This window comes from Trichoderma camerunense, assembly GCF_050948025.1.
Source record: "Trichoderma camerunense strain CBS 138272 chromosome Unknown V8C40scaffold_1, whole genome shotgun sequence".
Lineage (NCBI taxonomy): Eukaryota > Fungi > Ascomycota > Sordariomycetes > Hypocreales > Hypocreaceae > Trichoderma > Trichoderma camerunense.
In genome coordinates this window covers 3,627,427-3,643,035 of record NW_028145369.1, presented here as the reverse complement: position 1 = coordinate 3,643,035, position 15,609 = coordinate 3,627,427, and the positions used below count along the sequence as shown (strand labels likewise).

At 51.6% G+C, this 15,609-nt stretch overlaps 4 protein-coding genes across 4 annotated transcripts; 3 read left to right on the top strand and 1 right to left on the bottom strand.

Annotated features, from left to right (window-relative positions):
• Window positions 1–4,854: 4,854 nt before the first annotated feature.
• V8C40DRAFT_261096 (Zn(II)2Cys6 transcription factor domain-containing protein) lies at window positions 4,855–6,285 on the top strand (the record flags this gene model as incomplete). The annotated part of the gene is made up of 3 exons (XM_083219220.1): window positions 4,855–5,046; window positions 5,133–5,240; window positions 5,311–6,285. The coding sequence occupies 3 exons, from the start codon at window positions 4,855–4,857 to the stop codon at window positions 6,283–6,285; spliced, it is 1,275 nt and encodes a 424-aa protein (XP_083079823.1).
• Window positions 6,286–8,519: 2,234 nt separating this feature from the next.
• V8C40DRAFT_261095 (Asp/Glu/hydantoin racemase) lies at window positions 8,520–9,376 on the bottom strand (the record flags this gene model as incomplete). Its single annotated transcript, XM_083219219.1, has 2 exons — window positions 8,520–9,212; window positions 9,263–9,376. 2 exons carry the CDS (start codon window positions 9,374–9,376, stop codon window positions 8,520–8,522), a joined length of 807 nt encoding a protein of 268 aa, XP_083079822.1.
• A 325-nt stretch (window positions 9,377–9,701) lies between these two features.
• V8C40DRAFT_231693 (actin-related protein 2) lies at window positions 9,702–11,440 on the top strand. The gene is made up of 3 exons (XM_083212981.1): window positions 9,702–9,842; window positions 10,016–10,435; window positions 10,541–11,440. The coding sequence occupies exons 1-3, from the start codon at window positions 9,827–9,829 to the stop codon at window positions 11,269–11,271; spliced, it is 1,167 nt and encodes a 388-aa protein (XP_083079821.1). The 5' UTR covers window positions 9,702–9,826; the 3' UTR covers window positions 11,272–11,440.
• A 977-nt stretch (window positions 11,441–12,417) lies between these two features.
• Window positions 12,418–14,819, top strand: V8C40DRAFT_272316 (kinase-like domain-containing protein; the record flags this gene model as incomplete). Its single annotated transcript, XM_083220344.1, has 2 exons — window positions 12,418–12,472; window positions 13,468–14,819. The coding sequence occupies 2 exons, from the start codon at window positions 12,418–12,420 to the stop codon at window positions 14,817–14,819; spliced, it is 1,407 nt and encodes a 468-aa protein (XP_083079820.1).
• Between the last annotated feature and the right edge of the window lie 790 nt (window positions 14,820–15,609).

Here is a 15,609-nt window from a genome sequence, read left to right as displayed (position 1 = left end):
AAGAGTGACGTTGGTAAACAGCAGCCCAATGGCTACCGGCATCCCATCCACTCGCCGCAAGATGCTGTCAAACATGACAGGTCCCCCGCAGAAACTCACGGGGGCTAATATCTCAGATAGCCGTGAGGAGCCCCATAAGTTAATCTACAGCAATTTCGTCCCGTGGATGCTTCTAGAGGCTCTCTTTTCATTTATCGTTACCGCCATTTGCCGAGCCGCCGTTACGCCGTTACGCTTATACGAGTCTGTTCATGTTTTCCATCTCGTCACTGGCTCCCCCCCCCCCTCACCCTCCCTCAGCGCTGATTTACGCCCGTGAATTCGGCGGGATCGAGTTCGAATCGAAACCTGTTAGATGGAACAAAACGGCGTGCCCGTGATTATGCCATGGGCTCTGTACTCCATGTCTCCTCCGCATCATTTTACGGGCTGCAAGGGACCCGCTTGGTACGACTCCCATCTCCGATGTAAATCGTCTCGGTGAGTGTCACGACGAAGTAGCCACGGCCCCCATCCATATGGCTCACACCGTCGCTTGCTGTTTAGATCCTAAACCAGCCACCTCTTGAAGCTAAACTCGGGCTTTGGATCGACATGGCCCTTGAATTCCGGGCTCGCCGTGTAAGCGACAGCAGCCGCTGTGGCCACTTTTTATACAAGCAAGCAATCAATCAAGCAAGCAACTGTCCAAAAGGCGAGACATGCATCTGGGAAAGTCTCGAGAACTCCGTCACCGCCTCGTTTGCCCCCCGTTTGATTGGTTCTGCTTCATCCCGACCCCCAGTTTACAATGGCCGGTGACGCTTGAAATCATTGGGCTAAGAAAACAGACATGCATAATGGACATGCAGCCATTGCTGCTACCGTGGGTGCCACGGGTATACGTATGTATACCTGACTCTTTTCAAATCAAATCACAAGATGGTGCGCCGTTGCGCCGACTTGGCCCTTGTTTCCCTTGCTATTGTGCCGAAACAGAGAGTAAGAATAGCATTGGGAGCAGTGACCAGTAACCACAATGCGAAATAGAGCTGCCAGGGAATGAAACCGGTCGTGGTGCGTTTGTGCGACTGTCACAGCAAGACGAAGCTTGTCATTGAGGCTGTTGAGCACCCAGATTTTCCCTCCTTTAGCTCTTTTGGCCTCGTACGAGCATACATACCTAACGTCTAGCTGACTTGAGAACAGAAGATGCCAAAAATACATGTCCTTGGACACACCTACACCTTTGAACAACCCACCCCATGTGCTGAAACATGCCCTTTGAATCCTTTAGCCTCATCACAAGGTTGGTGATATCCCTGTCGCAGAACACGGTTAACATTCTCGAATCAGGGCCTATTTTGCCCATATTTTGCTCTAAACCTGGATGGCGCTCAGATCATCTACTGGAATTTGCAGCCTTGCGAGTGTTTGTTTGCTCATTGGCTGACTACGCCATTTCAGTACCAGGGATTGGACACACTCCCTTGCACACCCTGCTCGATCACATCCAATCGCTAAGCACTCCTCAGTAACACCATCGGTTGAATGCAGGAACATGACGGGACTACAGCGCTGCAAAGGACCGTGCCCGCTTTCAACAGTGGGGAGAAAGGGCGGCTGCCTAAGGAGAATTAATTCCGTCTTTTTGAGGACAAGGACTTATCTCTCTTTGGGGGCGGGTATCTCGAAAGATGCTGGAGAATGTTTGGCGGCAAAGGGGGGGTGGGGGAAGTGAGTTGAGGCTTTGACCAGGTTCTGATCAGACGCAAGCTGAAGATTTATTCGCTAAGCAGCGCAACATACTCGGCCGTTCCGAGGCGCTTTGAAACCGGTTAGCAGGCAGATTTTAATTAATTAACTTGAAGAGACGAGGGTCCCCAACGGCGATGGCCGTGTAAGCGTCACTCTGTCCAGATCGGATCCAAACAGAAAGGGGAAAGGGGGGTATCGCCACACAGCTGAAAGAGAGATGCCGGCAATAGATACCGCTCGGCTGTTTGATCAGAAACACTTGAATTTTATGCATAGTGCAGGATGAAACTTTGGTGGAGCGAGTGTGTTATGTGTTATTCACCGCTGCCAATCCCTGTGGTTTGTACAGCTCAACTATGTGCGGCATCTGAGACTGGCCATGTACATGTGTGTGTGCACGCATCATCGTCTCTGCCTGTCTTACAAGCCTTGATCAACTCACTTCTGGTTGTGGCTGGCAGTGGCCTTGCACGCCCTCTGCCATGTGCGCGCTGGGCTGCCTTTCTGGAAACGCCTCGATTCACTCACCGTCTTGTCCCTTGCAGGGCCCGGGATCTCGCCCCCGTCAAGCCGCTGGCGCGTTGGCGTGCCTTGCTTTGGTCGGTCTGGTGTAGCTCAGGCCGGCATCATGCGCCTCTTTCTGGTCGAGATAGACGTTGGGAGGTGTCTGTCGTGTGCCCGGACAGATTTTAACCCACAAGTAAAGGGGGGGGGAGAGGCAGCTGGCCAGCTCATACGGCAGCCACAGCATCGCCAAACGCCAGTGTCGAAGGATGCAGCTTTGCCATACTCGACATGCACCTTGAGGAGAAAGACAGGCTGGCCGTTGGCACTATTGTACATGTAATCAGTAAATCAGTTCCTACTCGTTGACGTTTCTCGTATGCATGTATGTCTGTGTGTGATCATGATGTTCTGCGGGTTCGTGTCGAGTATCAGAGACACACCAGCGTAGCTCGCCCATGTCGATCAAACACTCTTCGCAACCGTGCTTCTCAAAGAAGATTCACAGATCTCACTCACTCACTCACTCATTCTCTGTCTCTTTGGCCCTGCCACCCCCCTTTCCCACTTTCCTCCTAGCGACCTTCTGGAAGAAACGGTTTCCCGTTGTCATGACCTAACAATACTGCAATATCCCATTTAATTGCCGAGCAACACGTGCGTGCTCCCTGTAAATTGCTTCTGTGAGGAGTGACAGAGCATATTGGGGGTAGCGATCCTTCCCGTTTGCCCGGTACAGGGACCACGCCTCTCGACAATGTCTCGTCTTCCTCGTGTGCTGTTCGTCATGTGCCTGGTTCAACTCCAGTTTCTCGCCTCAAGTTTCACACGGATGGAGGCTCCCAATGTACCAGGTAGCAAGGTACATGTACCTACATGTACGCTGCGTAGGGTGACTTGTCCCTTGGGCGGAAACAAGTCGGTGGCTCCTTGTACGACGTTGAGCTGGGTGGACTTTGCTTGGGGGCCCTTCTGCAGGCTGCTATGTGGAGTAGCACAGAGGAGAATAACTTGCATCTCATTTACTCTGACCGCTACGTTATTGTAACAATACGTGATGACCTTGATGGCCTGCAGTTTTGCAATGCGAAGGCGCGTATCTTTGGCTGGTCTGTATTATTTTGCGCGGTGTATGATGAGGTCACTTCGCTGCCCGTCTTTTGTATGGTAAAACAAGTCGAAGCAAAAATAGACGGCTGAACAGGTATCTGAATGGAAACAAGTTGACATTAGCAGTGAGCTCGTATTATCTGAATCCTTGAAAGAAATTATAAGGCTCGATATGTGCTCCATGCTCTGCCATTCCTGGAATAGACTGTGAGATTGTTGTCGTGTGTAGACGAGGTATCTGACGGGAAAGAAACGGTTTGCATACTACGCACTGACCTGGATTCAGCACCATGACCGCTTACAGGGCCATTCCAGAGAGACCAGGGAAGGCAAGGTAGCTCGAAATAGAACGAGGAGGAAGAGTTGGACGGCCAGAACCTGTACATCAATGTTGTGCAGGATGCGGTTTGCAAGGGGAAATCTAATCTAGATTTCCCTGAGATAGAGAACGGCCAGGGCCAAAGGGGGCCAACAGGTATCCGGCCCGAGAATCCGGTGAGATCGATGAGGAGGGTCCCTCCTCCACGTGTGTTGCTTTGTCGGCAAAAGAAAGAACAGGGTTAAAGCGAACCACGTACAGATGTGTAGATCTGCACCAAGCCTTTGATTCCGCAACTCCCTGCCATCATAGCACAGCTTCTCCACTCCCTTGCGTAGCCCTGACAAGAGAGACTTTGGGCATTCTGGGGGGGATGACAAGGTCGACGAGCTTGTCAACTGCTGTGTACCGGCAGCATATGCGGCCGTGGTGACTTTTTTCTGGCAGCTGTGTTTTTTGTTTTGTTGAGCGCCTGCGATGGCCGAGTGGGAAGAGAGTGTCAGTCCAGGGAAAAGGCAGAGGATGAAAATAATTGGACGACCAGCCCGGGAATGGTGCAAGCAAACAAACAAGATGAGAAAAATGATTAAAAATAAAAAAACATAAAACGGGAAAATTGGGGAATCGAGGAGACGACGGGCGCGTACCGAACATGTATAACTATTCCCGAGCTACAGCTCCTTCGTCCCGGATCTCTTGTTCTAGATTCTTTCATCCTCTTCCAATTTGCCTTTACTTCTTCTTCTTAACTTTCCCCAGATTGCCTCGTTCATATTACTTTGCCGAATCATTCACACCCGGCTGCCTTCTACAAGTTGCCTTGCCTCAAACGGAACCCCCTGATTCGCCACCAAAACAGAACTATAGGCACAGCCTTTACACTCTGCATCTTTGTCTTGGTACCAACCAGCATCACCGAGTCACAGTTGAGGCCCAAGTGAGCACAAGACGTCAGACCCATCGTTTCCCGTCTCTCTCACATTCTCTTTCTCTCTATCTGTTGCTATCAAACGGCCAGAGCAGTGTCCCTCTGCCAACAAGATTGTATCGAGAGCCTTGCCCGTTTGCTCATCCGATCTTTAAGTGGACACTTGACTCGAGAGGTCAAACGATACTTGGCACACACACCACCTGTATACGCCACCTATAGGTAGCTGCCTTGTTCTTTTTTCGATCCTCCAATCATGGGTTCTTCCAGCACCCACTCCTCCAACCACACAAGGTACTCTTCTCCTCGTGGCGGCATCTCTCCCTACGGAACGCCCTACGCGGACCGCAGATCCAACTCTTACCACAGTGACTCTCGCGGCAGCATGATGAGTGACCGGGAGTCGACTGAAGAGTCGAACCCCCAGCGGAAGAGAATCGCTGTTGCGGTAAGCTGATCCTCTCTCCATCTTCTCCTCTTCTCATCCCTGAGATACAAACGGAGACAAGATTGCTGACTTAATGTGCACTGCAGTGCATGCGATGCCGCAAAAGAAAGATTCGGTGCACGGGAGACAGTGGAAATGGCCAACCGTGCCTCAACTGCAAGAATGCTGGCTTCGAGCCATGTCAGTTCCTCCGGGTAAGATGATGATGCCTCTTGTCTGTACTGATTCACCACCTGGCTAACCACCTTCTTCTCTCCAACTCAGGTATCTTCTCACGAGACCCATCTCAAGAACGAGCAGTTCACCTACAGCCTCGAAGTTGCTCGTAACTTTCAAGCTAGAGGCTCCTCAGTCGTGCCTCCTATCCCAACAACCCCCTTGCCATCGCCATACCCAGAGCCCATGAGCATGCCCAGCGGCGAGGCCCTGCCGTATAGGAACGGCTCTGCCTCTACCTACGCCTACGGCAACAAGTATTATCCCTTGTCAGGATGGTCTAGCGGATACACCGACGACAACGGCATCGACTATTCGGTCTATCAGCAGTCCTACCCGCCACAGCACGATCCCACCTACATGGTGGGCTATCGAATGGGCTCGAATCCCCCTTCGAACAAACCTTCTGGAGGCAGCACGCCCTTGTATATCGAACCAGAGACTGCTTATGGCTATCCTGCTGGTCCTTCAGCTGCCGCAGCAACAACGATGGTGCATCGACCTGCTCCTGTACCCGAGGCAAACACAGGTTTTGCCTACCATGGCATCGCCTCCCTCCCCAGCGAGAGACTGCTGCCCACGCCTTCTTCGCGGCCCATAACAAGCGCTCCTCAGCAGCATCCCTACCGAGCAGAGTCCATCTCCTCAGCCTACAGCAAGACATCTCAATCTTCCACCGGCAGCTCTTCTCCCGCCGCTCTCTCCGAGGCAGCAACCACATACGCCAGCTTCGAGAACTCGCCGCTGTCCTCGTATCCCACGCCCACCACAACAAACTCGCACCTCCGTAGCGAGTACACGACAAGTGCAAACCCGTCTCTCGACGCAATCATGGCGCCGTCGGAAGAGCCGCCGCGCATGACGGCCCCTGAGATGCAGTACAAGTACATTGACACAACTAGGCGCTATGCCAGCACGTACACCGGCATTCTCGGAGGCTACAGCATGGCGAGCAGCCACGGCCACTCGGGCTATTCGATGGGCGGCGATGAAAACGACCGCAAGGCTGGCATGCGGACGTAAAAGTGGACGAACAGATGAGTTTCTACAACGTCTTTGCAAAGGGGCTGAGTTCCCATTACCGCATTACTCCATGAAAGGGGGTTTCCATGTACTATTTCGTTTTGCTTTGTGTGGTTTTCTTTAGCTGTTTCCTTTCTCTCTTAATTTTCTCTAAACTCAGTCCTCCCATTGATCAGATCTGCGTTGTGAGAACGGTTTCCCGTCCAAAGCCCATTACCAGGATTTTCTCGCCGACTTTCCAAAGATCTTGCAGATTCAACCCAAAAACATTCCAAAAAGGAGGATTATTAAAAAACGAGAAACACACAAAACTTCAAGCCTCCTCGCTAAATCCATGCAGGGCGCAACGCCACCTCGCGTCTCTCAATAGAAAGAGCCAAACAATATTCAAGGGGGGCGGGCAGAAAAACGACATCATCCTCGCCAAGAGATGACCAAAGATTTATTTCTTTTTTTATCTCTGCTTCTCTGCCCTCCCCTCCATCTCGGCAATTTTCTAGTCAAGATCGGTTGCATTGCGTCCCTGGTGGTGGACTTCATTGGCCCGTTTGGCTCGCGCAAGTGTTTCGGTCGCAGCATATGCAGATACGCCACCAGATGCGGAACTTCGCTTCTGTGATCTTATTCTCCCTCTAATCACTTTCTTCCTTATGTTTTTCGTTTTTTGCTCGGATACACTGTCTTCTCTTGCTGTGTCTCGTATTCCTTTTTGCTTTTGTTGTTGTCTTTCATTTGTCATGTTTGAGATTCTATCTGTTTTGTTTGACTAATTCTGCCTCGGCAATTTCGCCTCTTTTTTTATTGTTTACTTCTTCGGCTCTTCTATCACGAGTTGGACCTCTTAACCATGAAATCGGAAAGGAAAACACAAAAGGGTGGCGGAAGGATGAAGGATTAGTCCGGAAGAAAATGCTGGCAACTCGACAATTCTATTCTCTTTTCCTTCTCATTAGGTTGGTTTGTGTATGGTATGGGTATGGATTTTGTTTTGCTCTATTTCCGGTTTTGTTTCTCACATTTTTTGTTCTCGGAAAAGGGGAAGAGGGATGTAATGCAGTGGTCATCGTCACACTTCGTAGACTTCCTCTAGCCATAGTCAGAGGTACCATGAAGAGCACGAGGGAGAAGCCGTATACAAATGGCAGATAACGGGAAAATGGTTCTTTTTTACGGGATGTACTTAGACATAATACAAACGGCATTTCATTTCATGAACAGTCGTAAGATGACCAATGAAAATATCCCAGAACTGCTTGGGATGACGGATGATTCTGAAAGCAAGACATGAGGACATGGTTACCTACACACTCACGGCCCGTCACACGGCATGCGCCGTCAAAAACACCATCTGTTTCACTTCCTTGGGGTTGCTGCAATTTCTTTGGAAGATCAAGTCGCTTGCCGTGAATCCTTTTCTCCCACTGTCTCGATTGAAAGAGGGGGCAGGCACCCAGAGCAGGAGGGGGGATGTGTCTATATAAAGGGGAGGATTGCCCAGCATGAATCCAAACACAGGATGCGAGGTGTCAAAGAAACCCTGTACCTTACGAGAAGCTGTGCAATGATGCGACGACATGGAGGGGGGTAACATGGAGATCCCTCTTCTCTGGCTCTTTGGGTTCTTGTCGCTTTTTGGTAGTGCAGCTAGAATGGCAAGGGATAGTTGCATCTGATATCGCCGGGAGGACTGGAGGCAAGGCATAGCTGGATGCTGTATGAGGGTGTGAAGATGATACAAAGGGGGATGCGGCAGATGAAAGCTTGGTAATACGGCGCGTACAACAAGGTGAAGTTACGCCGTGGCAGTACTTTGGAAAGGATGGGACAGTCCAAGGCCTTTGAGAGACACCCAAGTACCAGCTAGGTGCTAAGGGTAAGAATAGAGTTGACGATGCTGTGCTTGAGAAGCACAGCCGGTCTGTGGGCATGATTGGAGCGAGTGTTTGACACGGCATGTTGTGAGTACATTATATATATATGTTGTTTGCTATTCGGCCGAGGAACGGTGCTGTTCAGCCAAGGAACGGGAATGGAGGTGATAAATGATGAAGATGTATATTAGATACGCATGCGTCTAGACGTTGTACACAGAGACGAGCTGGCCAAGCATCGTCAAGAATGTTGGTGTCTGATGGAACGCTTTCACACCGTAATGTCCACAAAGAAAAGCAGAGACAAGAGGATAGAAGACACCAAGTCAGGTCGTGGGAACAACAGGGTGTGTATCATTGCGCTCAAGTCGTACAGGAGCTGTCCTTTTTGACGCCAAAGACTCGCCGGCTAAGCACCGTCTGCTGTAGCTGTAACACACCGGCTTGGACGCCGTCTACAATGGATACGTCCTTGGCCTTGTCCCGGCCGTATTCTTGGACGATGATGTCGCGAATCATGTCTTGCAAGCCTCCCATGCCACCGCAGCCCATGACGACACAGGTGACGTTTCCCGAGGAGAGCAGCCGCTTGGTAGCTTCTCTGAGGCGCACGTTGATTTGCTCCTGTGAGATTGTGTGAAAGTCACCTGCGTTGAGGCCGGTAGAGTAGACACCGGCGAATCTGTGATCACTGATGCTCTGAGACAGTGATTGACCCAGAAAGGCGGCGACACCATTGGAGAGGTGCGCCTCCCAAAAAGCTCCCGTTGTTACGATGCCCCATTGCTGCTGCTCCTTTTCAACAAGAGGAACAAGAGAGAGACTCGTCAGAATGCTGGCTTCGAAAATTCCAATTACGGGAGTAGGCTTCAGAGAATGAGCAAGCTGCTTGACGAGGGGGTGAACACTGAAGCAGGCAACAAGCACGGCATCGTAGCTTTCGGGTTTGAACTCTGGATCGTTGGACACGGCTTCAACGCTGGCCTGTACGTTCTCATCATTGTCGATGCTGGCCGGAGATGGCTCAGGGGCCGTGTATGTGCTGATGGATACGGACTCGATAGAGTCAGCTTGGTGGGCTACGATGGGTGGGTTGGCGGAATTACTGGAAGAAGAGTTGCTATTGAGTTGGCGGCTGATTCCATGGTCTTTGTCATGGCGCGAGAAGAATTGGGATTGAGGAGGAGGATGTTGATATTGCTGGTGAGTGGAGGAGGCATTGTTGCTGTTGTAGCTGAGAGAGTGAGTGAAAGAGAGAAGAAGAAGAAAGAGAAATTTAGTGGTGCTATAAAGACAAAAGCGAGAAATTGACTAGGTGGTTGAGTCAGCTGAGAGAATGAAGAGAATGAAAGGCAATGGGATCAACAGGCATCCATGGAAATGTTATTGGATGTGAAGTTGAAGCTTCAGTGGATGGTGATGCTGTAAATAGACGGCTGATAGCAGTTGATAGCGCTGCGGGGTATCACGTGACGCCCGCAACGCCCGCCTCTGACGACAATCGACCCTCTGAGAGCCTTCTGAAGCCCCCACCATGTGGCTCAACTGTCATTTAGTCGGTAGACACGAACGGACTGACGACGCCTCCACACTCGTGCCAGCCTCCAGCTTGCAGCTCCTCACCCAAAACCTCAGCTTCGATCAACGCCCGAATTGATCCCATCGCCAACATGGTCCCTCCCATCGGTACGTGGAAATGCCCTGAAGCCCTCCGCTGAAGCCCCCGGAGCTGCCCTGGAGCTGCGTCTGCCGTGGCTGGAGCTTGCTGCCGAGCTTCCCCCTACTCTCCTCCTGAGCACATGGAGGAATCCCTCACTCCTCTCCCTTACTATCTACTAATGCGGCACAATGTCTTGCAGTTCTCGACGGCGGAACCGGATTCCTCAAGGTCGGATACGCCGCCCAAAACTTCCCCGAGCACCAGTACCCGTCCATTGTCGGCCGACCCATCCTGCGTTCCGAAGAGCGGACAGACAACGATGTCATCATCAAGGACATCATGTGCGGTGACGATGCGGCCGCGGCCAGGACGATGCTGCAGATTAGCTACCCCATGGAGAACGGAATTGTCAAGAACTGGGAGGACATGCAGCACCTCTGGGACTACACCTTCTTCGAGAAGCTCCAGATCAACCCGCAGGGCCAGAAGATCCTGCTGACCGAGCCGCCCATGAATCCCCTAAAGAACCGAGAGAAGATGTGCGAGGTCATGTTTGACAGATATGGCTTTGGCGGAGTCTACGTTGCCATCCAGGCCGTGCTGGCATTATACGCACAAGGTACATGATGGTTTCATTCTCCCCTTGTTCCCTTGTTCCCCTCTCCAATGTTTGTCACCGATGTTGTGTTGTGCGGCGGACTGACATGACGGTGAAACTGCGCAGGTCTGAGCTCGGGCGTTGTCGTCGACTCTGGTGACGGTGTCACCCACATTGTCCCCGTCTACGAATCCGTCGTGCTGAATCACCTTACCAAGCGGTTGGATGTCGCCGGTCGAGATGTCACCCGCAACCTGATCAAGCTGCTCCTGCGCCGAGGCTACGCGCTCAACCGAACTGCCGACTTCGAGACGGTCCGCCAGATCAAGGAGAAGCTCTGCTACGTTTCATACGACCTGGAGCTTGACAAGCGTCTGAGCGAAGACACAACCGTGCTGGTCGAGGACTACACCCTTCCCGACGGCCGAGTCATCCGCGTGGGAAGCGAGCGATTCGAGGCTCCCGAGTGTCTGTTCCAGCCTCACCTGGTGGACAATGAGTCTCCCGGACTGGGCGAGTTCCTGTTCAACACAATCCAGTCGGCCGACGTGGACATTCGAGCGTCGCTTTTCAAGGCAATTGTGCTGTCGGGAGGCAGCAGCATGTACCCGGGTCTCCCGTCACGACTGGAGAAGGAGCTGAAGCAGCTGTGGCTGACACGGGCGCTCCAGGGCAACCCTGAACGCTTGAGCAAGTTCAAGGTACGCATAGAGGACCCTCCCCGGAGAAGACACATGGTGTTCCTGGGAGGAGCCGTGCTGGCCAACATTATGGCGGAGAACGAGGCCATGTGGGTGACCAAGGCCGAGTGGGAGGAGCAGGGAGTGCGGGCTCTGGAGAAGCTCGGACCGCGATGAGTGTACGCAGGGAGATGGTGCGATTTGATGTGGGTTGGGCGAGATGTTGTTATATATTTATACGGCTAGATGAAGCATGTTAAAAGACGTTGATATTTGGCTCTCTCTTCTGATTGGTGAATGGTGTTGACAAGAGACTTGATGTTCAATGCATGGATCTTTCAACGGCAGTTGACCTTGAGATTATCAGTGTACCTTGTCTGATATACATGTCCCTCTCCCTCTTTTGGGCATTCCTGGTACTACTATTCCTAAATAGTGAAGCCATTCCTCTTATCATCTTGGCTTGACACAAGCTGAGACAATTAGATGTCTGGTACCAGCTACACCACGGCAGCTTAGTCATCTGCCACACCTACACTTTGCATCTCGGCACTCTCTGTAGTTTATACTTTTCCATGTTGCCATTTGTTTGTTGTTCAACCAACCAACTGCAATTGACTTCATCACAAACCCCATTTTCTACCTCTGCATTGTAAATCACGCGCTGCTCTCTGCACTTCACTCCCCTGCATCATCACATCATCCCTTTGCGCTATAGACTAGCATCTCCGTCTCTTCAACAAATAACAATCATCCGCTATTTTGTTTCTCGACTTGTCGCCACTCCTCGGATTTCTCCGCACCAGCCGGCTAAAGGCAGCATCGCATCAGCTCAAATTCCTCATCTCATTCGTCCTGGGCTTCCTTTATTCCACCATTCTCTTCACTACTACCGTTGCTGATCTACCCAATCAATCCGCCTAGCCACGTGCGAATACGGATCAACCACGTATCATTCCCCCTTCCAGATGCCGCATGTCTAGCTCGCATCATCTGAGATCAGTCCAGACACAACGCAAACCAAAACCGTTGACTAACGAAACGGAGCCCTGAGTCGTATCGTGTGGGTGCGTGCATGCCTTGCCTACCTTGGTTGCTCCACCCGCTCACAGGCCAACAAGAGCTCTTCGGAAGTCGTCGAATCGACGCTTTTGCTCCATGCTGACAGGCAGTGGCGTCTCGCTCGCAAGGGAAGCCGGGATAGGGCCTCGACCAAGTTACAGCCGCTGAGAGCAAAAGCAAAAGCAAAAGGGCATCGAGGACATGAATCTGACAAACTCGTCGACGGGATCCGGCCCCAGTACAGCAAAGACTGCCAGCGTGATGAATGCAAGGGCCATCCAGACGACGAAGCGGAGCGTGTTGGCGGCGTTTGAAGGTACGTGCTATTACTGACTGAATGGTTGCTGTTTGTCTTTATCCTTTTTTTCTCATTCTCTTCTCTTTCAACTCTGTCTCCGTCTCCGGTATAGCGGTTGATTTCCCCGTCTGCACTTGGCTTGGGCCATCAATGTTTATCCAACGCCCTCTTCTTTTACCCACTCAAGATCCACCTTGGATCAACCCACCGCGTGCCCTTTTTTAGGTGCTTTGTCTGCTTCTGATTTGTTCCTGTTCACCATCTTGTGCGGCTACTACTGTCCCCTTGTTGGTGGCATCGTCTACAGTACTGCACATACCTACCAGGAACCCCTCAAGCGACGATATCATCCTCCAGAGCGGCAGCAAGTTTTGCCACAGGCTGTTTTCTTTCTCCTTATATTTTCCCGCCTCACTGAGCTGAGCCACTCATTCATACGTTTACCTCTGTCTTTTTGCCATGTCATGACCCCCTTGAACTCTTTCACTCTCACTCCCACTCTCACTGTCACTCTCTGATATTCCCGGGGCGTATTGAACTCGCCCCCCGTCCCCATTCAATACCCATTTATTTCTCATTGCCAGCTAGTCAGATAATCTGACCCGTGCCAAGACCCGCGTGGGTTTATATTACACGATACCCGATCTGGCTCATCTTGCAAGGCTATTCCTTTTCACCCAGCCATCCATCTAAGCTCGCATTAACCTCCATCTCATCCGCTTACCCACACACATGCGATTTGTACATATAACACATCACCACACACACCACGCGCGCTTAGTCTCAGTCTCAGTCTCAGTTTCAGCCCTCCATTCTTCACTCTCTTCTCTCCTCTCTCACTCACCCGCAACCTCACACCTCGCATCCTGAGTAGCCCTCACTTCTCCCAGCATCTCGCCATTCCCCAGCCATGCCTCTGAGGCTGAGGCCAGGCTATCCTCACTCGTCGTCATCGCATCACTTGTTCGCATCGTCTTCGTCCTCGTCTTCGTCTGCTCACCGCCTATATACAGATGGTCGCGATCAGTCGGCTGGGTACCAGCCCAAAGCACGTGTAACGGAGCGATACCGCATTATTGGTTTCATCAGCAGTGGCACGTACGGGCGTGTTTACAAAGCCGTCAGCAGAGCCAGCAATGGCGAAGGCATTGCCGTCGTCCGGACGTCTAGTGGCCTCACGCCCACCTCTGGCTCTGGCCAGGCTCCGATCGAAGTAGCTATCAAAAAGTTCAAGCCGGATAAGGAGGGCGAGCAGGTCAGCTACACGGGCATCTCGCAGAGCGCTATCCGTGAGATGAGCCTCTGCAGCGAGCTTCGCCACTCCAACGTCATCCGGCTCGTAGAGATTATTCTAGAGGACAAGTGCATCTTCATGGTTTTTGAGTACGCCGAACACGACCTGTTGCAGATTATCCACCACCACACCCAGCAGCCACGTCACCCAATACCCCCGGCCACGGTCAAAAGCATCATGTTTCAGCTCCTCAACGGCTGCCAGTATCTTCACACCAACTGGGTCTTGCACCGCGATCTCAAGCCCGCCAACATCATGGTCACGTCTGGTGGAGAAGTCAAAATTGGAGACTTGGGTCTGGCTCGCCGCTTCGACAAACCGTTACATTCCCTCTTTAGTGGTGATAAGGTTGTCGTGACGATCTGGTATCGCGCACCGGAACTCATCCTTGGCTCGTACCACTACACTCCTGCTATCGACATGTGGGCCGTGGGGTGCATTTTTGCTGAACTGTTGTCTCTACGGCCGATATTCAAGGGGGAGGAAGCCAAGATGGACAGCAAGAAGACGGTTCCCTTCCAGAGAAACCAGATGCACAAGATTGCCGAGATCATGGGCATGCCGACTAAAGAACGGTGGCCACTGCTCCCAGCTATGCCCGAGTACATCCAGCTCAACACGCTGTCGGCGATGCAGCACAGCACGCATAGCCACCACCATCACAGCCACCACCAGAACCCTCCCAGCCGCGGCTACGCGACCACATCAAGCCTCGAGAAGTGGTACTACAGCACCATCAATAACAACTCGGGTGCCGGATCTGCCGCCTCGGGCCCCAACGGCCAGCCCGCGCTCCAGTCCCTCGGCGCCGAAGGCTACAAGCTTCTCGCGGGCCTCCTCGAGTACGACCCGGAAAAGCGCCTCACCGCCGCGCAGGCGCTGCAGTCGGTCTTTTTTAGCTCGGGCGACCGCGTCAGCGCGAATTGCTTCGAGGGCGTCAAGGTCGAGTATCCGCACCGTCGCGTCAGCCAGGACGACAACGACATTCGCACCAGCAGTCTGCCGGGTACCAAGCGTAGCGGGCTTCCGGATGATACGCTGTTGCGGCCGGCCAAGCGCATGAAGGAGTGATTTTTTTCTACATTCTGGATAGGCCCTTTGATTAGATTCAGAAGATGGTTTCTTTACTTTTGGGAGTTGATACTCCCAACTCATGAAAAAACAATAATTACAAGCTAGCTACGAATGATTGCTTTGGGACGCGAGCGGATATGTATAGAGCAAGCATCACGAGGTTAGAATCATGGGGGTTTTCCTATGGCGTTTCATGATTATAAGGGGCGGCGCAACGGGGGAACATTTCACGACTCAAGGAATGAATTAAACAGACATGCGGCGAACGAAGGCGTTGATAAGGCGAATGGCATGTTTTTTATTATTATAGATCGGCATTGTATTTGCAACTATTCTGTTAAATAGGGCATGTGGACATATCATCCACTCAAGAATATAAAACCTCTTTGACTCAAGGAAAACGATTAAGATTAAACGAACGGGAAGCACATCTCAGATATGCCCTCCGCTCCCAAAGAAACCACTCACCAACGAAAAACAGGATATAACAGTAGATGGATCAAAAAGCTCTCCTACATTAAGTGTGTATATGACAAAAAAAAAGTTCGACTAGCCATAGTATGTTCCCTCCCTTTCTCACCCTCTTCTCTTCCCTCCAAAAACTTTCCCCTTATCCCGCAACCTTTTCTTTCTTCCACCAATTTTTTTGCCCCATCTTGTGCTGCTATCCTCTCATTCCCTCTTTCACTCTCATAGGAAGAAGATGCAAGATGAAATAAAGGAAGCACGGGGTATTTCAACGTTAACTAAAAAAAAAAGCGTTTTGCGTTATAAGAGGAACAAAAAA